This window comes from Tachysurus vachellii, chromosome 13 (genome assembly GCF_030014155.1).
Source record: "Tachysurus vachellii isolate PV-2020 chromosome 13, HZAU_Pvac_v1, whole genome shotgun sequence".
Classification (NCBI taxonomy): domain Eukaryota; kingdom Metazoa; phylum Chordata; class Actinopteri; order Siluriformes; family Bagridae; genus Tachysurus; species Tachysurus vachellii.
Genome location: NC_083472.1, coordinates 15,813,815 through 15,840,946, shown reverse-complemented (window position 1 = coordinate 15,840,946; position 27,132 = coordinate 15,813,815). Strand labels below are relative to the sequence as shown.

Below are 27,132 nucleotides of genomic sequence, written 5' to 3'. Positions count from 1 at the left end.
TATTTCTTCCAAAGTTTTGCTATCAATTGCTTAAAAAGCAGACTTAGTGATGTCTTTTTGAGATTGCGGTTGAATCTTTCTGTCCTCTGCATAACCTGAGGATGTACTAATCACCTTTCTGATATTATTGATCTTCTTTGAAAGAAGGAGACAAACCAGGTCCGTAGCCAGCCTATTGAAAGGGGGGGTTCTTTTTTTTTCAAAAAGTTGACCTTTTTGCAATTTTTCTCCTCCTTTTGTATTTAATTATGAGGTTCAAATACTTCATTTTGGTGACCTTTTATGCACTAATTTATGCTGGATTAGCTTGTCTGCTGGTATCTTAATGAGCAGGCTTTTTGATGCACCTAAATTATTTACTGCATTGTTGTCAAATTGCTTCCTCATGTACCACCTTTGTCAGTCCATACACAGTTTATAAGTTTTAAGACCACACTAACAACAGAATAGATTTAATGAACTTTACTGAAGTATTAATAATTATTTTCATCATCATTTCTTGACTCTCTGTCAATGCCTCTTTGCTTGTTGCTGTATTTGTCTTGACACTAATGGATTTAGTACACTGGTCAGTTCCAATCTTCTTGGGTGCAATTTGGAGAATATGTTCACAGCTTCATTCAGGGTGACTGCCATGTCATAGTGTGTATGGATGAGGGCCAGGGATGACAAGCAGTACTCTCCCATGCTGCTACGCATGAATGTGTTCAGTCTCTGGAGAGTGATGGCCGACCGTTCACATTCACATGAGGTGATGGAGAGAAGCATTTCCATTGGCTCCAGTTGTCTGCCGGTATTGGCCAATCACAAAAGTCGATATTGCACAGCCAATATCACTGAATATCCCACTATGTTTTATTATTATAATTATATATTGTAGACTATTGAGTGGATAAAATATATAAATCATTTTAATTAACAAATATATCTAAATATATATATAAAAAAACCCCATCATTCAGAGGCGATGCTTCACCGTTGCTTTGAAAAGTGTATTGCGATAACTCTCTCTGAACTGCACGCGTGGCACACACACGTCCAGCTACAATAATGTATCAATTTGAAACAGCAACCCACCATATTTGTCACAAGCATTGATTAAAACAATGATGACAATAATCACATGAAAAAAAAAAGGACTTTAATTCTGGACCTTTGGCAGTGAGGGGGGGTTCCACCTGAACCACCTGAAACCCCCCCCCGACTCCCCAATCTGACTTGGGGAGTTTGTCATTCTTAATAACAATGGATGAAATGTTTAGACCCTTACTGATAAGTAAATCTATAGTGTGTCCACGATTGTGTGTGGGTCCATGCACATGCTGAATCAGGTCAAAAGTGTATTTTCTATGTGAATATTAAAATCCCCTGCAATAACAAAACTGTCAAACTCTGAAAAAAAATCACTGATAACAGTTCCGTGAACCTCCAACCTGGCTGGAAGGAGACAGACCCGTACGCAGGATAGCTTCAAATGAAGGGGGTTTAATAAAATAAAGATGACAAAGACAGAAAAGACAATAACTGAAACAATACAATGACGACATTTAACAGAGACTAGCCCTAACGAGGGGTAAACGTAACTAATGATTCCGCGCTGCCTTCAGCAACGCAGCTCACTTAAATACAATGAAGACTATGACATAATAAGGAACAGGTGTTGAAACAGGGAGGAGCAGACGAACGCGGGACAGACACGTGACAACAACAATAGCACATGGCCAAAAGTCCGGGCTGAATCACGACAATTCTTCAAAAAAGGAGAGTATTTTATTTTGATAAGTTTACTAAAATTCTTCTTTAGGAGTTCTGACTGCTCTTTCCAAACTCAAGATGGCATAGACAACCATCACTTTAGCTTAATGTCACTGGTTGTCTGTAACTTTCATAAGTTGAGACAACACCATGTTGCAAAGGTTCATACTCTGCAACTGCAGAGCAAAATGGTCAGGAAGAAACTGTAAGGTCGTGTTGTTGCAGGGATACTATATAAACCAATACAAATAAACCAATACAATTTAAATGTTTAAATGAACATGTATAGTCACACCATTGTAGCAGTGTTGCATGCAGTAGGCTAAGGTAAGTAGTGATTGTTCATTTGAAGTTTACTCAAGTGGATGAATGTAAGTAATAAACTTACACCTACTAGCACTAGGCATTATTGTGAAAAAGTAGATTATCTTAATATCAAAACCTTAAATTTTCTCTGGAGTTAATGATAAATACATGTCTGACCTTTGGAACAAAAAAAACTAGAAAATTTATGGTGATTTTATGTCTTTGCCTACATCGACGCTGATGCATTAAGAGAAGGGGGTCCCCTGTACCAAGATGGCGGCTCAGTGGACGCATTCGTTCCAATGTACTGCCGTATACAAGGCGACATCTAGTGTATATATCTATGAGTAAAAGCGAGCACACGTTACGTTTTCAATGGGCGGGGTTTTGTGGATTACGTGGGGTGACTTGTTTTGCAGGGAGTAGTCATGTGACGGAGGTCAGGGATAATCTGTAAGAGTCGTGTTATTTGCTGGGGAAATGGTGTCCATACAGTGAGGAAATTAACAGGTATGTCCGAATTAGTTTCAGTATAATAACATTGTTTATTATTACAGCCTTATTACCTATTGAAGTTGACAGTATTATCTTATATGGACATTATGCTAGTCTGCATAGCAGTGGTTAATCACGCCTGGCCGTTATTTTCGTATTATACCACGATCGCTAAAGCTAACTCGGGTTTTGTGCTTGTTCGAAGGCCCAGCAACGATCAGTGGTAGGCAGATTTCAAGTAAATTTGGACATTATGTAAATTGGCACAGGTAAAAAGTATTATTTATTTTCTGGCCTGATAAATGAAAAATCAAGATTTGGGTTAATGAGACTTTGTAGCAGAAGTGATAGAAATAACACGACGTAATTAATTTCACATCATGTAACGGTCATCTTGAGGTAGGATTATTTACATACTGTATACTTTCTCTAGCCCGTTACCCCCCACCCTCCGCCATCAGGTTTGGAAGTATTAATGAATGACATATTACAAATATTTCTGACATACATAATATGTATTCCTGTAACAGTTATTTACAAATAATGTACATATTATTTTCTAAATTACAAAACATAGTTTAGGTTACTTGTTAATTAGTCTTAAAATAAAGTAAGTTCAATGGTTATAATTATGCATATGCTATTCAAAAATAGAATAGAGGTGTTCACGGTATAATAATTATTATTTTTATAGATTAGCAAGATGGAAAGTAAATGAAAAGAAGAGAAATCCAAATCAAATCCATATTTGGTGTGACCACTTTTTGCCATGAATTCTGCTAGGTACACAGTTTTTGAAGGACCTCTGCAGGTAGGTTGAGCCAAACAGCTTGGAGAACTAACCACAGATCTGTGGATGGTGGCTGTCTCAAATCATAATGTCTTTTCCTGTAATCCCAGAGAGACCCATTGATGTTAAGCTCAGGGCTCTGTGGAGGCCAAATCCATCACTTCCAGGACTCATTTTCTTCTCTATGCTGAAGACAGTTCTTACTAACATTGGCTGTATGTTTGGGGTTGTTGTCCTGCTGAAATATACATTTGGGGCAAATCAGATGCCTCCCTGATGGTATTGCATGATGGGTTAGTATCTGCCTGTATTTCTCAGCATTGAGGACATCATTAATCTTGACCAACTTCATTTGCAGAAATACATCCCCAAACTTGTATGCAGACACTCATTATTGTACATCTCTCAAGCCCTTTTGTGAATAAACTGCCTTCTACTATTCTATTTCGACTTGAATGTCCAAGAGCACCTGCTGCCATTTTTCTGCACCCTAGTTCCTAGGTTTTAGTGCATAGTTGAGTCGCTCAGTCTTGTTTCTATGTCAGAGGAATAGCTTTTTGTCCATAATACTTCTATGAAGACCACTATTGGCCAGACTTCTGTGGACAGTAGAGTGTGTACCTACTAGATGGGTCCCAATGGTTTTTTCCAGTTATTTGCTGATGTCCCTGATGGACATCTTCCTATATTAAAGGTAATTAAGCATGATGTGAATTTCACCTGCTGAATTACGTTTCCGTGGATGACCACTTTGTCTACAGTCCTCAACATTGCCCATTTCTTTGTGCTTCTTTAAAATGGCTTCAACAGCACATCTTGAATCCCAAGTGTGCTTTGAAATCTTTGCTTGGGAGAAATCTTGCTGATGCAGTATAACTACTGCCTTGTTGCTGTGAGTAGCATGTTCCTGTTCCTCACCCTCACCCTCACCCAGTTTATGCTTCAGTTAATGACGGTGTTTTAACCTACATATGAAATCAAACAAAAAACCTATTTACAGTTCATATATAATAATATATATTATATAATATATATAATAATATATATTATATAATAATATATGCACCCTTCTTGGGGATAACTTTAACAATTCCCATATAACTTGTAAGTCTGTGTATAGTTTCTGGCAGTATTTCATTTGAAGATGCCAGTATTGCCTCCCAGAGTTGTTGTTTGGAGGTATACTGCTGCCCATTCTCATAGATCTTCATTTTAAGGATGCTTCAGAGGTTCTCAATAGGATTGAGGTCAGGGGATGATGGTGGCCACACCATGACTTTTTCTCTTTTTATGCCCATAACAATCAAGGAATCAATGGTGTTTTTTGCAGCATGGGAGGGTGCATTATCCTGCATGAAACACATTTTATTTTGGAAGGTGCAATTCTTCTTTCTGTACCATAGAACAAAATGGTTTGACCGGAACTCCACATGCTTTACAGAGGTCATTTTGACACTGTCAGGGACCCTGAAGGGACTTACCATTTGACTTCCCAATATTCCAGCCCAAATCATCACTACACCACCTCATTTCTGATGTCTCAGTCTTGTTGGAACAGGGTGGTCTTTCAGCACCTATCTAGAACTCCGTCCATCTGGACCATCAAGTGTAGTATGGCATTTGTCAGTGAATGAAACTGTTTGAAAATTAGTCTTATGTTATTCTGAGCCCATTGCAAACATTTCTCTTTGTGAGTTTAGGTTAGGGGAGGTCGAAACTGGTAGCCTCTGAAGGATAGTGCATCGAGAGGTTCTTGTGACAAATACCTGTTCGCTGCTCAGCAGTGGCTTTTCGTATAGCTGCTCTTTTAATAACATAAATTTGTCTGACAGAAACCTTTCTTAATAAACCTTTATCTGATCAAATTCTTCTCGGCTGTGAATCACTGGCAAATGCTTTGACAGTTCGATGATTATGGTTTTTGAGATATATCAATTGTTTTCATGCCTTTTGCAAGACATTTTTCTTTTGCACTTTTTCACACTTTTCATCTTCAGAAAATTCTTTCTTCCTCCCCATATTGCATGAGAACTGTGATTTGCTTAATAATGTGGAACAACCTCTAAGTTGGTTTCCCTTAAACTAAGCTCACCTGGCAAACTAATTAACTAACTTGTCTAAGATTGATACCATTGTCTTAAAACATGGGAAATATAACAAACTCTTTCTTTAAGAACGTATATATAATATAATATATGTTTTAAACCCTTCCAAAGACATCTTGGAGGCTTGTGTCTCTTTCATTCATGGTTTTCAGGTTTCAAATGTCTGATAACATTCACAAGGACTTCCTTGCTCCGGAGGAACCTTTTCCAGTGCTCTTGCAGCAGGGAAACCTGAGTGAAGATGGCACGCTGGACGTTAGTGACTTTGGCTGTCGGCAATCATCTTGTCATCGGACAGACCCTCTGCACCGCTTCCACAGCAACAGGTATAACAACACTTGCAGGTGCACTTGCAGATCTATTAAAGACATTCACTGCTGCTCATACAAAGAATTTCTTCTCTGATGGTGACTAAACAATACAAATGTTGAATGAGCCGAATAAATGAAAACCTTTACATGATACCCTCTGCTCACGATTTGATTCACTGGCTTTGTGGTTCATGATTTAATTTCATTCTCAGAATATTTTGAACAGATTTTAGACTGAAAAGCTCCTTTTAATTTCTCAATAATAAACAATGCAAAACAATTGCATTTTTGTCTGTATAAACCATATAAATAAAAAAATATTGTGAACAGAGGTTTAATATTTTTAAATAAGTGTTCTGCAGATTCACCATATCTTAAAAAAAAATACATTAAAGTAAAACATAAATGTCTCTGACCACGGGACATGTTAAGCTAGTGTATGACCTGTCATTCATTCATTCATTCATTTTCTACCGCTTATCCGAACTATCTCGGGTCATGGGGAGCCTGTATCTATCTCGGGCGTCATTGGGCATCAAGGCAGGATACACCCTGGATAGAGTGCCAACCCATCTCAGGGCACACACACTCTCATTCACTCACACACTACGGACAATTTTTCCAGAGATGCCAATCAACCTACCGTGCATGTCTTTGGACCGGCGGAGGAAACCGGAGTACCCGGAGGAAACCCCCGAGGCACGGGAGAACATGCAAACTCCACACACAAGGCGGAGGCGGGAATCTTGTGTAACTGCGTAGCTTAGAATGTGTGCCAATCATTGCTTTCTGGAGCAATTGGGTCCAAGGTGGTCTCTGTATAATCTCTGGAAAATTGTCCGTAGTGTGTGAGTGCGTTTGTGAATGAGAATGTGTGTGTCCTGCGATGGGTTGGCACTCCGTCCAGGGTGTATCCTGCCTTGATGCCCGATGACGCCTGAGATAGGCACAGGCTCCCCGTGACCCGAGGTAGTTCGGATAAGCGGTAGAAGATGAATGAATGAATGAATGAATGGTCTCTGTATATTTTATGGGTTAGGCAGATTTGGACCATTGTCCAATTGTATGTATTGTACAATTGTTTTTACTTTTGTAAATATTGATGTGAATCTCACAGTATCTTTATAGTTCTATCTGTCAGGTTTTATTATGAAAAATTAATTAGTTTATGCACGTTTCCTTTGCCATTTTGGTTTAGATGGAACCTGACATCATGTGGCACCAGTGTAGCAAGTTCAGAGTGCAGTGAGGAGCTCTTTTCGTCTGTGTCTGTGGGAGATCAAGATGATTGCTTCTCTCTCCTGGATGATCAGGAGCTCACTTCTTTTGACTTCTTCCCAGAAGGAAGTGTCTGCAGTGATGTATCATCTTCTATCAGCACATACTGGGACTGGTCAGACAGTGAGTTTGAGTGGCAGGTAAGGCTCAACAAAGGAACATAAAATTTGCATGACTTAAAGGTGCTGTAGGATATTCAGACTTTGAAACTCTGAAAATAAGACATCTTGATTATATAAAGCTTGTAATCAAACTGAATTAAGTTTATTTTTTGCTGGGTGATTCTTTTTTAAAGAATCAATGCTTTTTTTTTGGTGCCCATGTTAACAGGTAAGAGCATTCTTAATGCACACTGAGGCAGCACAGTAGTGTCTATCAGAAGCAGCAGTATCACAAATGACATCTGTTTTTGCATGTGGTTCAAGCTTAAAGTGACAGTGGTGGGTTTCTGGTCAAAATAAACATGGGTTAACATTTAAATTTGGAATTTCATCATAAAACCAAATAAGAGATGTCTACTGTATTTCAAAGAGTCACAATATGACTTTCAGCATTGTGCAAAATACTCAAAAACACATTACTGCTGGCGTTATCCTAACAATTAATTGAAGATTAAATTGAAGATTAATTTTAATTAAAGATTAATAAAAATTTTAGAGAATGACACAAATATCAATTTTCTCAAAGTGTGCTACCTCAGTTTTTAGGATGCCAATTTGCATATATTCCAGAATGTTATGTGAAAAGATGATTTGCAATTAATTGCAAAGTCATGAACTTAATCCCAAAAAACATTTCCACTGCATTTCTGCCCTACCACAAAAGGACCAGCTGACATCATGTCAGTGATTCTCATAACACAGGTCAGTGTTTTAATTAGGACAAGGCTGAAGATCACTCTATCATGCTGATTGTTATAGTAACACACTTTATTTATTAACACTATTTTATACAAGCTTTAAAAGAAGGGTGGTGCTTGAAATCACTGTTCTTCTTCTGCTAACCATGGTTACCTGCAAGGACCAGGTGCAGACATAATTGCTTTGCACAAAAAGACATTCACAGGCAAGGATATTGCTGCTAGTAAGATCCGCCGACTAAATCCGCCATACATAAAGAACTTCAAGGAGAGAGGTTCAGTTGTTATGAAGAAGGGTTCAGGGTATCTACATTCCAATACAGTGCGGCTCAGTCTTTGTATAGATATGTGGTTGGAAGAACCAATTCCAATCAAGTGGCTAGACATAACATGGCCATGATATAATAGTCTTTGGAAATTAAATCAGCCATATTTCTCTTGTCCATTGGGCTCAGGGGGAAATGACCAATTTTTATCTCCAATTTCCTATCCAACAAGCTTTTCTGTACACATGTAGGAACTAGCCTATCAAATCCAAATGGGTAACAACTAAGAGTCCCTCTTCTCTAATCATTCTCTCAGTAACCCACTTTAATATCAAAATTAACAGTATCCCTGATGTTATAAAACACAATAAACGTAAAAAACTAAATGAAATCAAAAGACAAGTGCAGTTATGCTTAAATAAGACAATTGTATGGTCAGTTAAAAATGGATTTAATTTTTCTAAAACAGACTTTTTGTATGCATTTTTGCCTCCTGCAGCCCTGCATCCTGACCCAGAGCTATTCTTGGATAGAGAAGTTGTCAACATAGTTAAAAAAGTAAAATTCATAGGTCTTGCATTCCACACCTTGTGGAAAAATGTCTTAAGGCATTGGATATTTAAAAGTTCTGGTAAAGTCAAAATGGATTGATGACTTCATTGTACTCTTACATCTTTATAATGTAATAGTTAGATCTCGACTAGGCTATGCTAGCAAATATGACTGCTAGAAAATTGTGTATAATGGTATTAGACACCATACATCATCAAGGAATACAGCTAGCATTAAAAGCATTTAGAACCTCTCTGGTTCAAAGCCTTTACACAGAAGCCAAAGAACCTTCACTCCAGAACAGACATTTGAAACTTGCTTTACAATATGCGGTTAAACTTAAGCATTCCAGCCTACCAAGCAGTTTTTCACCCTAAGCATCATCTATTGTATGAAATCAAACCAAAGTACATAAACTTTTGGGATTTGGATAAATCCTCATCTAGAAAACCTATTTAAATTAGATACAGCTTTGTTCTAAAATTAAGCATTATTTCAAAATTGACCCAAGGAAAAAAGAAAGTGACCAAATAAGTCAAAATAATCAAAATAAGTTTCACCAGCAATACAGTACTTGTATATATGAGGCAATGCTCCACAACATGAGCCTATTTTTCTGATGTATCCAAATCGGTGTATCTGTGTTTCAGTAACAGCAGTCATTGGAGATCATTGTTGTGGTATCATCTATATTCCAGGAAAATTCTCCATTTACAGTTGAAGCATGTGCATGTAAAAAAAAAAAAAAAAAAAACTATAGAAAATTGTGAAGGATGTAAGTTTTTTTTTTTTTATATATATATATATTTTCTCACTCAAGAACTTGTCTCCAAGCACTGGAATCAGTAAATACTGACCACCCTATACTTTTGAACATTTTATCTAAAGTTGACATTTTACACAGGGTGAATACGATACAGTGTTTTGTTGGATCCTAGGTTATATTGGACTCTCTGGCAATGAGAAACAGACTTCGCAAGCCGTGAGATGCTGACATGGCTTTAAAAATAAACGAATAAATTCACGCAATGGTCACATTCCACAGTCTCCACAGTAAAGTTTGGTCTAGAGTGGCGTGTTGGAGGTGGCACTCAAAGGGCAGAAATTTTCATTCATCATTAAATGAGGTGTAAAGAGAGATTTATTTGAAACAAATGTGTGTGATTAATATCCTGTCACCTTAAAATGGCATTCTTTCAGTTGCCAGGAAGTGATATTGCCAGTGATGTAGTCTCAGACATCATACCCAGTATACCAAGCTCACCCTGCCTTGTTTCAAAACGAAAGCTTAAACCTCATCGGAACCTGGATGAATTGCCCTGGACTGCGATGACCAATGATGAACAGGTATGTCTGACAAACAGCAGAGTACTATTTGGTAACATTTAATTGGTTTCCAAAATATGCTTAACCCTTGTGTTGTCCTATACAAATTAGGAGCTCTGAGTCAACTTGACCTTGTCTGTTTTGACTGCTTATAAAAAATTAACTATATGTGATAGCCTTTTTTTTTTTTTTTTTTTTTTTTACCTTTTTAGTCTAACTTGTTTCCAACATGTTAACATATATTTTGCAAAAAAAAAAAAAATATATATATATATTTGGTATAATAAACCTTATTTATATACAAAAATGCCTCATTTAGTAAAAAAAACCCCAGAAATTTTGAATTATTTTCACTATAGAGGCACAAAAGTTGATGCACGATTACAGGCTGGTATATTTCAAGGGCAGGAGATTGTTTTGAAACCATTTTGACCATTTTTAATGTCAGCAAATAATAAAACCTGTTTTTTTACAGGCCAAATTGACTTGAATGCTTAAAAATCAAAAATTCTATAATTAACACCATTATGTGTATAATATCTATTTTACACTTGTAATATCCACCTGATGTCATCTGATCAACCAACAACAGGCTACACACACACACACTCTCAAAAACATGCCATAATTTCATGTGAATAAAACTTTGTTTACCTCCTTATGTTTTGTTTTATTATACTTAATTTATGAATGATAACCCTTATGAAATTTTGGCATGTTTTGAGTAAAATAAGCAGAAATTATTAAATATTATTTTGGATAACCACTGACTGATAAATGTCAAACATTACTCAGCATATCTCCAGGCCAAAGCTGACTGATGCAACTAAATTCATAAATAAGAGAGAGGAAACAAATATGATTTGAATATGAAAACACAACGTGTGTGTGTGTGTGTAAAGATTGTTGATAGAAGAAGAAGAGAAGATATTGTCCCCAGCTGGACAAATTCATATAACAAGTGTGAAATATTTACAAATGATTGTTTTTGTTTTTTTTGGAGGCCCAATGAATTGCAATGCCCAAGGTGTGTGTGTCTCTGTGTGTGTCTCTGTGTGTGTCTCTGTGTGTGTCTCTGTGTGTGTCTCTGTGTGTGTCTCTGTGTGTGTCTCTGTGTGTGTGTGTGTGTGTGTGCGTGTGCGTGTGTGCGCGTGTGCGCGTGTGTGTGTGTGTAAAGCTTGTTGGTAGATCAGATTTTGCCCCCAGCTGGACAAATGCATCTAACAAGTGTGAAATATTTACAAATGAGTAGCTTTTGTTTTTTCTTGAGGCCTAATGAATTGCTATGCCCAGTGCTTGTGTGTGTGTGTGTGTGTGTGTAGCATCATTTCGGTAGATCATATTTTGCCCTCTGCTAGGCAAAGGTATATCAAAAGTGAGAAATATTTACAAATGTGTTGCTTTTTTTTCTGGAGGCCTAATGAAATGCAATGCCCAATTTGTGTGCATGTGTGTGCATGTGTGTGCATGTGTGTGCGTGCGTGTGTGTGTGTGAAATGTTTACAAATGTGTAGCTTTTTTTTTTTGTCTGGAGACCAACTGAATTGCAATGCCCAATGCTTCGAACAGTGTTTGACTGTGTGTGTGTGTGTATGTAGCATCATTTCGGTAGATCATATTTTGCCCTCTGCTAGTCGAAGGCATATCAAAAGTGTGAAATAATTACAAATGTTTGGCTTTTTTTTCTTTTCTGGAGGCCTAATGAAATGCAGTGCCCAGTTTGTGTGTGTGTGGGGTGTGAGTGTGTGTTTTGGGTGCGTGTGTTAGTGGACATTTTACGTGCATTTTTGTGTCTGTATGTATGTTCATTGCGCTGAAAAGGGCAAAAGTGTGACCTATTGCCCCACTAAATGTGGCCGAGTCAAAATGACCCAAGAGGATAACGAACGCGTAGTATATACTGTTCTGAACACATAGTTCAACGAAAATAGACAAAATTAATTTTGCTTGCAAAGTTCATAATTTGGAACAATCCTGGTAAATTTCAGGCAAATATGTGGAAGAAAACCTCAACAGTCTCAAGTCTCAACAGGGCAACATCAAATTCAAAAATGTATTTAAAACTAGGGATGTTCCGATCCAATCACGTGATCGGAAATCGGGCCCGATCACGTGGTTTCAGACTCGATCGGAATCGGATGTTACCTCCCGATCAGGACTCGGATATATATGTAAAAATATTCTCATTATTTTTAACACATCTATAGTTATGCGGTGGCACAGAGTTATGCGGTGGCACCTTTGACTCCACACAGAAACAGCAGCGCGTGCGGCATGACATCACTTTGTTGCAGAGACGCTATTGGCTAAAAGTAGAACACGGAAGCAGCTTGAAGCGGAAAGCGCGAGCATGTCTGCGGTCTGGAGGTATTATAAAGTTGATGACAACATTGCCATAGCAAACTGTGAGATATGAAACTTGGGATTTCAAGAGGTGGAAAGGAAAAGGCTACATTTAACACAACAAACCTGATACGGCATCTCAAAAACAAACACCCGACACAATACAGCGCGTTTACCCAGGCAACCCAGCCGAAGACTTTTCACAAAGTCAGCCAACCTGTTGCTTGCAAAGGAACACCTTATCCAGGAGGTGGAAAAGGCAGAGGGGAGGAGGGCTGTCAGTGCAATGCCAGAGGAAAATGAGGCTGCAGCAGAGCCAGTGAGCAAGGCACCATGTCATGAAGCATGTAGCAGCCTGGACATCGCCTTTAAGGAAATCTTACAAGAGAGGCAGTCACAGGGACGGTCCGTGAGTACCACATCAGCAGAAACTCAAGTGCAGACCTACCTCTCAGAAAAAAACACCCCTAAGAAAAGCAACCCACTTCAGTACTGGAAAGAACATGCTAATCAGTTTTCCCTCTATGCATCAAACGTCCTTGATGAGAACAGAAACAGGCTCAAACCTGACAAGCTAGAGATGTTAGTTTTCATTAAGAAAAACATGTGATGACAGTAAGAGTTAGGAGTGCAGTTCCTAAAAGCACATTACTGGCTTTGCAAACACTGTGACACTTTTATTTTTTTATTTGTTTACATGCCTGCCGGGTATTTTAAGTTGAGGTGCTATTTGTTTTTATATTAGACTTTTTATTTTTTTTATTGTTGCACTAAAGACCAAAAGTGAAGAATTTATGTTATTTATTACTTGATTGTTCAAGCTACCTCACAGAAGTGCTTTGTTTGTTAACAGATGTTGTTGAATGTTAAAATAAGGTGAATTAAATAAAAAATAAGGAACATCCTGGATCTGTTTATTCGGTCTTCTTTATTCTTTTTTAATGTATTATAGTATCGGATCGGGACTCGGTATCGGCAGATACTCAAAATCAAATGACTCGGACTCGGGGGCAAAAAAACCCGATCGGGACATCCCTATTTAAAACTAATGTGTGTCTTCTGAATGCACCAACAGAAGAGTTTACCCTATCTTCAGGAGATTGGCTAAGGACCTGTGTTGTATATCAGTTCTTGTGTCGTATAACAAATTTGACCCTCAACAAAAACTAATATGACTGCTAAAAATAGCCTTAAAGTATTATGCTTCAAACAAGTCGGAAGCTATTACTTGCTACTTAGTTGCTGAGGAATGAATCTTAATCAATTTAAATCATATCATTTTGGTGACTTTCAGGAAGGACGAAGATTTTTGTTTGTAATGTTTTATTACATTTACTCTAAAAACATTGCCTGTTTTTCTTTTAGGTGGAGTATATTGAGTATTTAAGCCGGAAAGTGAGTACAGAAATGGGGCTGCGAGAGCAGCTTGACATAATTAAAATAATCGACCCGAGTGCTCAGATATCTCCAACTGACAGCGAGTTCATCATTGAGCTTAACTGCCTAACGGATGATAAACTAAAACAGGTCAGTAAAACAAGGGAAAAAAATGAAAAATATCTAAGCATTATTTGTGAATGTAGTACTTTCTCAATCCTCTAAGAATGGCGTTAAATCTTACAACTGTGAATTTTTACCTGTGATTCTGAAATTTTTAAAACTGGTCATTGCTGTACTGTATTTTATGTACTAGGAAAGTCACAATAGTTATTTTAATGCAACCAATATCTGACAAGTCAGAACAGGTCACGCTTCTGAAATGACTCATCAAATCATATAAAGTTGTTAGATTGAATCATATGCTAGTAAAATAACGTCATATGGGGGGATGTGGTAGCTCAGTGGTTAAGGTGTTGGGCTACTGATCGGAAGGTCATGGGTTCGAACCCCAGGTCCACCAAGCTGCCACTGCTGGGCCCCTGAGCAAGGCCCTTAGCCCTCAGTTGCTTAGTTATAAGTCACTCTGGATAAGGGTGTCTGCTAAATGCCGTAAATGTAATGAAATGTAATATAGGATTTGTGTACATTTGTATTTCATAGAGATTTCATCTGTTTTTAATAGGGATTGCCTATTAACTTAACAATGTCAACTTAAATGACATTGATGACTATTAAGCCAACTGAAATAAAAACAAAAAAAAAAATAGCTACACAGCAACTCATAAACAATGGACACCAACCTTGTTATTGGTAAGAGTATTACTGGATATTTAGGGTGTCTGACTTTTTCAGGCACAGAGAAATGAAGTTAGACTAACCCTAGATTCCTGCTGGGTTTATAACATTAGCCTTGTGCTGCCCACAGTCCATTCACACTTAATTTTAACAAAATTCGACAAAATATGACAACCATTTGGCTACTGCAGAATAATAAAATTTAGATAATTGCATTAGCTGCATCTTCTCATTTCTAAGTCAAATTTTTTTACAAAACAATTTCCAAGTCAAAACTTTACAACACAATTTGTGCACCATTCAAAATGCTAAACAGCTGGCCATAGAGTGTGCGCTAACTAATTCTTATCAACCATTTGACATACAATATTTATTTTATTTTTGGAACTAACATATTGGAAATGCAGTGAGTGAACAACATGTAATAGTGAGAGCTGGTAGTTTAGACATGTTTTATTCTTGGAACAAACAAAATTTGAGTTGAACACCCCTAATTTATTTGGATCCTAAATCTAGACATCTACCAGCTCCAGCAACAAAAAAATGCATAATTTGCAAAAAATATTTGTCATATGGTCCTGGGATTTATGTCAGGTTGTCACATTCAGTACTTTGCAAAAGTTTTATCCATGTGTGGGAAAAAAAAAAGTTTTAAAATTAGAATTTTTTTAAAAATTATTTTTATTATTTTGAGAACAGAGATTCAGTCAAATCAATATTTGGTGTGACCACCTTTTATCTGCAAAAGCACATAAATTCTTCTAGGTACATTTGTACACAGTTCCAAACAGGTAGACTGTTCCAAACATAACACACACAGATAACCTCAGATCTGTGGATGTAGCCTGCCTCAAATCCTTCTGTTTCTTCTTGTAATCCCAGACAGAAACTATCACTTGATTTAGATTTTTCTTCTGTTCGCCCAGTTTGCATTTTGTAAATTGATAAAAATAACAATTAAAATATATATTTTTGAAAGCTCTTAGTTTACAGCATTTCTTCACACAAAAGAAGCCTAAAACTTTTGCACTGTACAGTATTTGGTGTCAAGGTAAAGGTACAGTCAAGCTGAGTGTGTATCCCATAAAAAATACCTTTTGAAACTGCCTGTTGCAATCTATTGAACCAGTATTCAAGTATTCATTGATAGTGAAAGTACTTTAAAAAAAAAGCAATATTAATTTTTAAATGTAGTTTGCCTATTAAACAAAAATAATTGTATTCAAGTTATGAGCCAAAACATAAAACATTGGAATATTATTTTGTTTCCTGGTTCATAACTGCTAATCCCTCAGCCCAAACTGTTCATCCTACAAAGTTTTGGGCAAGAAGAAGAAGAAGAATCCCAATGACAGCAATGACTATGTGCTTGGCTCCCTAATTATAGCTACAGGCAGTCCTCTCCGGTTCTTGCCAAGATAACCTTTTGTGGAGATTTATGAAGATAGTTCAGTGCTGGTTGTGAAAAATGCCTACTGAAATAGTGGTGGCCATTTTTTTAAGTACTTGGGTCATTCCCAACATTACACTTTCAGCACATATGTATCAAACCTAATTTCACCTCATTTAGACACAAGGGTCTAAGTTTTCTGATTTTAGCGGCACCTAGCGTATATATGTATACGTATATATATGTGTGTGTGTGTGTATATATATATATATATATACACACTTAGCACCCCATCTTGACAGCTGAAACTGAAATATCACATGGTCATTTGTCAAATGATTAAAGCACAGGAAGTGACATCTCTGTGAGGTTTTAAAGGCAGTAAGTGTAGACACAAGAAAAACAAGAGCTAAAAACTGGTAGCTGTGTGTTTGTTTTAATCTTGTGATTATCCAGGTAAGGAACTACATCAAAGATCACAGTCCACGCCAGAGACCTGCAAGTTTGCGAGACAGCTGGAAGAGGAGTGTCCCCAGCAGTGCCAGTGCTGTAAGTGTGCAGAGCAGCAGCAGTGTCAGCATGGTTAGCACCACCAGCAGTAGCGCAAGTTCTAATTCGTCCACAAGCATCAGTTGTGCTCACAGTGATGGCAACCTGGCCACTGTGGCTGAGCGCATCCGAGATTCCAAGGTAGGCATAAGATAAACATTTCCTAGTGGAATATTTAAACAGTGAAGCACATTTTTTGAGTTTTTACAGAACAGAGTTAAATTAAAAGGTTTTATAAAATGATAACCCTTATAGGGTGCAAAGTACACTGCAATTAAATATTGCGGGTCAGATGTACTAAAGGTCATTTTTTTCATTGATTTTCCATTGGTAGAGGTAAATCTTGGTTCCAGAATGTATGTGGCTCTTCTCTGTACTTCTTTCTGAATTCCAGTTTTCCATATTTCTGCTTTCAGTGTCTTTGCATTGTAGATTATGCCTGTCTGTTGTTGGTTTTTTCTTTACAGCTCTGACAATGTTTTAACTGCTGTTGCTTGGGTGATCAGTAGTTTAATTTTTTTTACAGGACACTGCTGTACAGATTGCTGTTTTTAGCTTTTCTTGCATAAACAGCTCTCTGATCTTCATATACACTTTTTAACAGAAAATATAGTCTTTACAGGTGAAAGGCTAAAAATAATAGTAAATGTTCAGAGGTATTTATTGTTTAAGCAATTGATCTAACAGGACTCGCATGTTTCGCTAAATTAATACGTCAGTTACTTGTTCCAGTATTTTTGCTTGAATAAAATATGGGTGGTCTGCTGTGAAATGTGCTATGTTTGATCTCTAACACACCTACATAAAATACCAGGAAATAAAAGCTAAAATTCTAAACACTTTTCTCATATTCATATTTTGATCTTAAACCCAAATGACTGCAGCAAAAACAAATAAACTTGCCATGCCTTTCTAATAGTTGTAGAGGGGACTGTATTACTTCACATCACCGGCATTATTTACAAAACTGGTTTATAAAATGTATATAAATTCATTATATTTATTATTTATAGGACATTCGAGAGAAAACAATTAGGGAAACTGCACGTTTTACAACCCCTGGCAAAAAGTATGGAATCACTCCTCTCAGAAGATGTTCATTCAAATGTTTGTGTAGAAAAAAAAACAAGCACATATATGCCACAAAACAATTTTCACTCAACAATCAAAACTTCTGGCTGTATAAAACACTTAAAAAAAAAAAACAAAGAAAGATAACTATAGTCAATTACAACTGTTTTTACAGATCAAACAGAGGAAAAAAATATGGAATCACCAAATAAAAACACTACTAGTACTTTGTTGCACCACCTCTGGCTTTTATAACAACTCGAGAGTTGTTATATTCTCGGAGGCATGGATTTAACTAATGAAAAACAGTATACTTCATCAATCTGTCTCCAGCTTTGTCTTATTGCAGTTGCCAGATCAGCTTTGCAGGTTGCAGCCTTGTCGTGGACCATTTTCTTTAATTTCCACCACAGATTTTCAATTGGATTGAGGTCCGGACTATTTGCAGGCCATGCCATTGACATTATATGTCTTTCCTGTAGGAATGTTTTCACAGATTTTGCCCTATGGCACGATGCATTATCATCCTGAAAAATGATGCTACCATCACCAAACATCCTTTCAATTGATGGAATAAAAAAAGTGTCCAAAATCTCAACATATACTTGTGCATTTATAGAAGATGTAATGACTGTCATCTGTCCCATACCTTTACCTGACATACAACCCCATATCATTAATGATTGTGGAAATTTGCATGTTTTCTTCAGGCAGTTGTCTTTATAAATTTCATTGGAACTGCACCAAACAAAAGTTCCAGCATCATCACCCTGCCCAATGCAGATTTGTGATTCATCACTGAATATAACTCTCATCCAGTCATCCACAGTCCAAGATTGTCTTTCTTTAGCCCACTGAAACCTTGTTTTTTTCTGTTTAGATGTTAATGATGGTTTTTGTTTGGCTTTTCTGTATGTAAATCCCATTTCTTTTAGGCGATTTCTTACAGTCCGGTCACAGACATGACTCCACTTTCTGCCCATTTGTTTCTCATTTGTTTTGTTGTGCATTTTCTGTTTTCAAGGCATATGCTTTAAGTTTTCTGTCTTGGCGCTTTGATGTCTTTCTTGGTCTACCAGTACGCTTCCCTTTTACAACCTTTCCATTTGATTTGTACTTGGTCCAGATTTTAGACACAGCTGACTGGGAACTACCAACTTTTGCAATATTCCGTGAAGATTTACCACCTTCTTTGTTTCAACTGACATCTCTCGTGTTGGAGCCCTGAGTTATGTCAATCATCTTGGTTCAACACATCACTAATGTGTGCAAGCACTCTTTTTTTTAACTGCAGACTAATTAGCAGTTGTAATCAGATACAGGTGTTTGTTTTAGAAATGCAAAGTGCTTGGTGATTCCATATAATTTTCCTCAGATCTGTGTGATTCCATATTTTTTTCCTCTGTTTGATCTGTAAAAACAGTTGTAATTGACTGTAGTTATCTTTCTTTGTTTTTTTTTTTTTTTTAAGCGTTTTATACAGCCTGAAGTTTGGATTGTTGAGTGAAAATTGTTTTGTGGCATATATGTGCTTTTTTTTTTTCTACACAATTTAAACATTTGAATGAACATCATCTGAGAGGGGTGATTCCATACTTTTTGCCAGGGGTTGTAATTCCACCTATCAATTAGTAAGATTTTGTCATGTATATCCTGGTTATTCATTAATATTTTAGAAGATTATAATCCATTTGAAAAGCTGGCATCAAAAAAACTCATTTTTAATACATTTCTCACCTTGTTACTGAACTTGCTGAGCTTTTTGACCGCTCTTTAGTTTGATTTCCACCATTTCACAGCAGCTTTCAAGGCACAATTTACACGAAGTCTATTGCGCATGCATTTTGCTTTATTCCTTTTTAAATGCATACATGCTACTTTGCCTACTTGTTTTAAAGTATCTGCTTGCAATCCTTTTCATAGAAACGCTCAAAGCAGAGAAAACTACAGCAGAAGGCTTTGCGTAAAAGACATCTGAAAGAACAGAGACAGGCTCGCAAGGAAAGACTGAGTGGTCTGTTTCTAAATGAAGAAGTACTGTCACTCAAAGTCACTGAAGAGGACGACCATGGAGATGACATAGACATCCTAATGTGATGAGACCAAATTATATGGTGCTTCCTCTAATCCATGTCATTTCACCTCTGTCAATCTTATATAGTAAAGAGCTTCAAAAAACAAAAACAAAAAAATGACAGTGAATATAAATTGAATATAATGTCAAAATTATAAAGCAGTAAAATGGTTTAATGAACATTAAAATAATTCACAGCTACTTGTCAAACTAGACCTATAATTGATCAATCAATTTCTTTTACATTGTTTGAATTTTTCTTCTTTTATTCATACCTTTTAAGTCAAAGTGTTGCACAAACATGAACCGGAAAATGAACATAAAGAAGCAAAATGTTCATTAGTTTGTGGATCAACAATTTGTGACTTAAGAAATTATTTAAAAAATGAATAAAAATGTGGATGTAATATGTACTTGTGTGTGTGTATAAACATGTATATTGAAGCATCACCACTTCATTAATATACTATAATGTCAATTGTGTTAAAAGGTACTGTTAAAGTATGAGCATTATTAGAGAGTTTAGATTAAGTTACTTTAAGTATCAAACCAATGTTTTCAAACATTCAATGACATTTGAGTGCAAAATTTGTATCAATTCTTGGCTCCAAGCAAAGGGGGTCCATCAGGATGCATAAAGCATGTTTAATATATGTATACATATCAGTCTCTGAAAGCATTAGAACAGAAGAGCAAAGCTTTTGTTTTTACTAAACATTGGAGACATTTGGGTTGGAGATTAAAAGAGGAAGGAGACCCATTTGTCAAGTGACTAACATGCATTTCTGTTGCTCAGGTAAACCGTTAGAATGATTGATTAAACACTTTGTCGCTGTCAGGCAGAAACCTCGTATGTCCAAATTTTGTCTATTTCATATTTTTTCATATATCGATGCTATTGGTCAGTCCCCACGTGGATCTGTTATTTTTACAAGTTATTAACCAATCTAAAGTCTTGAAAATAGCTTGTGCGCAAATCTCATAACTCCATTGGACACTTCAACTGTCCACCTCTTCTGATTTCTCATCAAGAAGAGTCGCAACGAATCAACACGTCTTCTGAGGTAAATGTCTTCAAAACACTGGGCTCAAAGAAAAAAAATCTTGACCCCCGCTAGTTCTGGTGCTCATCTGGGGACAGGAATTTAGCGCAAGACAATCCACTGCAACGCGGACTAAACCCTGTGCATTGCAGATAAGGTACAGCATTTTTTTAATTTCTTGAAAAATAACCGTTTTGGAAATACGAGGATTCCGCCTGACAGCGACAACTTAATAGCTCTGAATGTGTATTTTTGGTTTGAGCCCTGGGTTACACCTGTGAAGAGATAATCCAAAATGAAGACAAGATAGCTGGCTGTGAAAGAAAGGTAATTTTTTGAAGCTAAGAAAATTGGGACTTGATCAGAGCCAATACAATGATTTGGAATGTCTCTGAAAATAAAGAAACCACTGGTATCATCCACACATCAAGCAGATCAGTCAGGCTGATAGCAGTTGACAAACATTTGTGAGAGTTATGAATAAAAAGCAGACAAGATTTGGTGACCACCACCAACCTCCACTGAGCAGAGCCGACGATATCACAAGCCAGAATGCCAGATTCAAATTCACCAAAAATACTGTTCTGCAGCCAAGATTAACCTTGATTCACGTAATGGAAAGGCTGAAGTGTGGAGAATGGTATCTATATGGGTTAAACAATGAAGCCAAAACTCTGAGCAACATTATATTGGAGGTTGCTGGATGATTACAACCCCTGGCAAAAAGTATGGAATCACCCCTCTCAGAAGATGTTCATTCAAATGTTTAATTGTGTAGAAAAAAAAACAAGCACATATATGCCACAAAACAATTTTCACTCAACAATCCAAACTTCTGGCTGTATGAGACACTTAACAAAAAAACAAAGAAAGATAACTATAGTCAATTATAACTGTTTTTACAGATCAAACAGAGGAAAAAAATATGGAATCACACAAATCTGAGGAAAATTATATGGAAACACCAAATAAAAACACTACTAGTACTTTGTTTCTGTATCTGTAAAGGTGCTTTGAGACCATGTGTATTGTTAAAAGCACTTTACAACTAAATTTAATTGAACTGAATTTCAAAAAGATTAACATTCATCAGTGTTAGAGATCAGTATTGCTAACATCATGAGGAAAAAAGATTGTACATTGATTCTCTGTCAAGTCAAGAAGTCAGTTGATATCTGGGACAGCTATGACTTGGTGGCATTGGATTATTTGAAATAAGTAAAAAGTGAAATTAAAAAGCCTTGTGTTAAAATATAATAATCACTTATTTAACAATAGGAATACTAGATACATTTGATTATTTTCAAGATATTTTCAACACTGTTCTGGGAAGGCTTTTTGTGCATGGGATTTCCCCATTCAACCAAATGAACATTAGAGGTCAGACACTGTTATGTCTGTCATGTATTCAACATTCCAATTCATCCCAAATGTGTTTAGTGTAATTGAGTTCAGGGCTTTATGCAGGCCACTGGAAACATATCTGAAACATTCCATATTCCCCTTTATGATATTGCAAGTATTTTCTTTTTACACTTTGGCCTTTTCATTACTTTGGTAGAGGTTACCCTTGGTTCCTCTGCATTTCTTGGTGACTTTCAATTGTTAATGTTGATTGTTAGTTTACATGGTTGGTATGACACATGAGGTATGGCACATGAGGTATGAATATTGTTTTTGGCTTTCTTCACAGCTTTCGTGTTTGCTACCAACTACTGTGTTCCTTCTCCCACCAGTTTTGCATGTAGTTTTTAATACAGTTGTTTCAGGACATTCCAAATTGTTACAGGCAATACAGGCAGGCCTATACAGGCAATGCCAAATGATTGTGATAGATTCAGAGCTATTAAGTGTTTAAATGATCTAACAGGGCATGCCAGTCAGTCTCATGTTCCAATATTTTTGTGCAAACCAGGGGTAGAACATCAAGACTGATGAAGTAGCTCCGTAAGAAGAGAGGATCACAGAACCCTGGGAGCTTGGGAGTGGCATATATAGCTCGACAGAGAGTGAGAGAGAGAGAAAGGGAGACAGAGAGAAAGAGGAAAAGATGACACAGTCATGAGGACTTCCTGGGACATAAAGCATCCCACCACTCCAAAGTCTGCAAACCTGAGTGACTTCTAAGGGTGGTAAGCCAACAGCATCCAGACATCCCATTTCACCAAACACTCTATGCACACGAACCCTCTAGATCTGCTCCTTTACCTAAGAAAATCTATTCATAAATAGCTAGATTTAAACAAATGTGTTTTTAGCTGGGGCCTAAACATAACTTTGGGGCTCTGTAAGAAAAAGCTCTGACCCTTGCAGTAGCCTTTTGTACTTGAGGTACTACCAAATAGCCTGTACCCTTTGATCGAAGGCGTGACGAATCATAAAAAAACAAAAGTTTATTCAGGTACTGTGGCACATGACCTGACATTAAGTGCTTTATAGGTTAGTAAGGTTGTATTTTATAATTCATGTGAAATTTGACAGGGAACCAATGCAATGTGGATAATATACAGTAGGGGTGATGTGTTCATATCTTCTGGTTCTAGTTAGTACTCTAGCTGCAGCATTCTGGACTAACTGTAGCTTGTTAATGCTCCTACTGGAACATCCAGACAGTAAAGTATTACAATAATCCAAGGTAACAAATGCACTAACTAGAATTGTGACATCATATCATCATACTGTATGACATCATATTTATTATCATAGCAATATTTCTGTGATAAAAGAAGGCTACCCAAAATCAAAGGTCTTTTATTGCTGTGAATGATGAAATAGAAAGACCATTTAGAGATACTCTGTAATCAGAAAGCTTGCTTCTTGAATCCGGTGGTCTTAGTAAAAACACTTCTGTCTTGCCAGAGTTAAGCAAAAGTAAGTTGGTAGGCATACACTGTCTGAAGTCCTTCACACATTCATCAAGCTTATTAAGCTGGTGACTCACATCTGACTTAGCTGAAACATATATCTGCGTGTGTTAGAACTCAGAGCCCTCCTGTGGACACATCGCAGGCTGAACCGGGGCCTTTTGTCTTCAGCCAAATATTCACCACACTGTCTAACTGAACTAACTAAAACAGATTAAGAATAAAACAATGAAGAGACTCTTCAGACCTGGATGAGAAGGAGATCCATTGAGCTCAAGAAAAATATCCATAGCCTGTTGGAATCCTCTTTTAATTTAAGTATTTTTAGGCAATTTCCCAGTGTTGTTCCTGAAGCCCCTCCTATTCATTTACATTGCTTCTCTGAATTCCCCCAGAAATGCCTCATATGCCTCTTCTATGACCTAATATCCTGCTTTCTGACATCTCCTTATTTCCAGGAATTTAATTTCGCCCATTACTCATATGTCCTTTAATGGATTTTCCTGCCTATTTGGTTTCCTATTATTCAAGAGCGCTGCATTTCCTTGTTCTATCACACTTTGCCGCTCAACTCTTATCAGAAGTCTCACAGATTATTTGCCTCTGTCTCTTCAATGAGTAAGTGAAATTAATCTTTTATTCTATTCTATTTCATAGTTATTTTTTGATTACATGTTAATTCTTCAAGTTTCGATTACAATTAAAGCCTTTTCACGCAATGTTATTAATGTAATTTGTGTAAATCTCCCTATAGGTATTGGTATGTTTGCTTGTACTTACTTGCTAGCTTGCCAAGTGTACTGTGTTCTCATGATGTCAGTATATTACTTCACAGACCGGGCTTGCTCATGTATATTTTCAGCACTAGTTCCACTATTCCCACTAAAGGTTACTTATTTCCTCTTTTCCCCTTAGGTCAATAGCAGCCGACTCAGCAGGCCCCTCCAGCTGGCCTGAAGTGTCAGCCTCAGTAGGCCAATCCAGCTGGCCTAATGTGTCAGCTGGCATCTTTATTTCAGCCAACCGCTCCTCCCATATCCTCCAGGCAGCCAGCTGGACCTTTATAAGCATACCGTCGCTTTCCTACATGGCAGGTGAGCTTGTCAAGTTTTTGGAACATCTCAGTGACACTGAAGTGCCTGAGTGTCCTTTCATGCCATCACACATTGTGTGTAAACCTTTTACTTCCAATGAATCCACCCAAACCCCTGTGTGTGTTACTAAAGAGCAGTGTGCCCAATCTGATGGTTGCCCGCATGTAGGCCCCTGCTGATCTGAGCTCGAAACTTCTGCCTCTCCTGCATAAACCCATTCCTACATTAGTTCCTACTCTCTTACCTCACCAGCTTCACCTGAGTATCCTGATCCTTAGTCTCCAAACCAGCTTGCTGATTCTCCTGTGCCACAGAACATTAAACTTCTGATCGGTAATCATTTCATTAGCAATAAGAGCTTTAGATGCAAGAGATCTTATATTTAACAGTCCTAGCTTCAGAACAAAGGTGCTGGCTGTGCATTCACTATGAGCTAATTTTATGCTAACAAGGTTACTAAAACAAATTTTATAAAAGAATTTTATAGTTTTCTGTTTAGCTCGTGAAACAGCCACATTCTCTATAATGTAAACCCTGGGTTTAACCACAGTTTGGGATGGGGTGCCACATTGGGATGGGGCCAGAGCATACTACAGCATCGGGCACCGCCTTTGCTAATTTAAACACTTCTACAATATCACTCTTAGTAATCTCTGACTGACGAAGGCCTTCGAGTATCTATGCTTGCCTAAGACCCTAAAACATTGTCTGGTGCACTGGCTCCCAGAATACACCTAACCAGTGCTGCTGGAGCCCCTAAAGACCTAGCTAATTTCACATTAAGATGGAGTCTCCTGTGATCAGAGCTCTTTCAGGTTTCTTAGCATGTGCTTCACTGAGGAGAGCAAACATGTGAAGCAGAGAGGAGTGTTGCTCCTGTTGGCAAGCCTTAGCATTAGCTTTGTGACTATGACTATGAGTCTTAAAAAGATCCAAAGAGCATTTCCTCCGCTAGCTGTTTGAAGACAGGATACAAAAAAAAGCATCTCACAAATAATAGGAATAAAATTAATTGTGATAGAAAAGTAAAGAATTCACTGAATGAAAGCGACAACAAAATGAACAACCTTCAAGATCCCAAACAATCTGGCTTCAAAGCAGCACACTCCAAAGAGACACTCCTTTTGGCAGTCTCTGAGAAGCTACATGCTGCTAGATCAACCAAGCGGTCATCTGTCCTCATCCTTCTCAAGCTTTCGCTGGCATTTGATATGGTCAACCACAATCAGGTAACATGGAGGAGTGGCAATTGCTTCATGCAGACTCTCCATAAATTACATGGTCCTCTCATTTTTCATCAGTTTAAACTCAATCCCAGCAAAACTGAACTGCTGGTCAGCTCAGGGGAATCATCCCTAGGTCAGGATCTTCCAATATCCCTACACAATGATCTGATCTCCCCTTCAGCCATGGATTGCAACCTCAGAGTAACCAAGGACAATCAACTGTCCCTTTCCTCTCATGTTGCTAATGTGACATGCTCATATCGGGTTCTTCCCTACAGGCCATTTATATTTACATTTACAGCATTTGGCAGATGCCCTTATCCAGAAGGATGTACAAAAGTGCTTTAAATATCACTATCATTTAAACATTAACTCTAGTTCACTAGGTTACAGACGTAAGATACAATGAGAGTAAATCACTTTTAAAAAGTGCATTTTATTTTCTTTATAAATACACACATGCAACAAACAGTGAAGAAAGTGCTAGTTGAAGTGCACTTCAAAGTGTTTCATGAATAAGTAGGTCCTCAACTGTCATTTGAAAATAGGCAGTGACTCAGCTGTACATATCCCTAGGGGAAGTACATTCCAACACCTTGTTGCCTGAGAGATGGTGGAACCAATCGAGCAGTGCTGGTAGCTTCTGAGGGTGCGAGGTGCAGTGCGAGGATTGACGAGGTCTTTGAGGTAAGAGGGAGCTGTTCCATTTTTCTTTGTAGTCAAGCATCAGTGTTTTGAATCTGATGCGTGCAGCTACTGGAAGCCAGTGGAGGGAGCGCAGCAGCAGGGTTGTATGTGAGAACTTAGGCAGGATGAAAACAAGTCATGCAGCTGCATTTTGGATCATTTGCAGAGGACAAATTGAGTCACAGGTAGACCTTCCAGCAGTGAGTTGCAGTAGTGATGACAAGAGACTGAACAAATACCTGAGCAGCCGGTGTGGACAAAAATGACCCAAACTTTCTAATGTTGTAAAGAAGGAAATGACATGAGCATATCACGTCAGCAACATGCGAAGAAAAGGGCAGCTGAGTGTCCATAGTTAGCCCAAGGTTGTGAGCTGTGAACTGAAGGGGAGATCAGATCATTATGCAGGTATATTGCAAGATCATGACCTAGGGATGGATCACCTGGGATGATCAGCAGTTTAGTTTTGCTAGGATTGAGCTTCGACTGAGGAGCCATCATCCACGATGTCTGACAGACGTGCTGAGATCCGAACAGAAGCTGTGGTATTCGAGGTTGGGAAAGAGAAGATAA

General features: G+C 37.6%; 1 protein-coding gene across 5 annotated transcripts; it reads left to right on the top strand.

Moving 5' to 3' along the window:
* The first annotated feature begins 2,445 nt into the window (after positions 1-2,445).
* fam199x (family with sequence similarity 199, X-linked) lies at positions 2,446-20,058 on the top strand. 5 transcript variants are annotated; one of them, XM_060884723.1, is made up of 8 exons: positions 2,497-2,571; positions 3,340-3,367; positions 5,604-5,777; positions 6,961-7,180; positions 9,918-10,064; positions 13,752-13,913; positions 16,408-16,641; positions 19,495-20,058. In XM_060884723.1, exons 3-8 carry the CDS (start codon positions 5,611-5,613, stop codon positions 19,666-19,668), a joined length of 1,104 nt encoding a protein of 367 aa, XP_060740706.1. In that variant the 5' UTR covers positions 2,497-2,571; positions 3,340-3,367; positions 5,604-5,610; the 3' UTR covers positions 19,669-20,058. The 5 variants fall into 5 exon arrangements, with proteins under 5 accessions (XP_060740705.1, XP_060740706.1, XP_060740704.1 ...); XM_060884721.1 differs by lacking the exon at positions 3,340-3,367 and adding an exon at positions 2,762-2,811 and having other exon boundaries at positions 2,507-2,571; XM_060884724.1 differs by having other exon boundaries at positions 2,540-2,571; positions 3,251-3,367.
* Positions 20,059-27,132: the final 7,074 nt, after the last annotated feature.

Bases quoted from the DNA above. Each gene is read 5' to 3' on its own strand.
- fam199x (XM_060884720.1), top strand. From the start codon at position 5,593: ATGGTTTTCAGGTTTCAAATGTCTGATAACATTCACAAGGACTTCCTT. The intron at 5,778-6,960 runs GTATAACAACAC...ATTTTGGTTTAG, and splicing joins CACCGCTTCCACAGCAACAG to ATGGAACCTGACATCATGTG. The intron at 16,642-19,494 runs GTAGGCATAAGA...TCCTTTTCATAG, and splicing joins AGCGCATCCGAGATTCCAAG to AAACGCTCAAAGCAGAGAAA.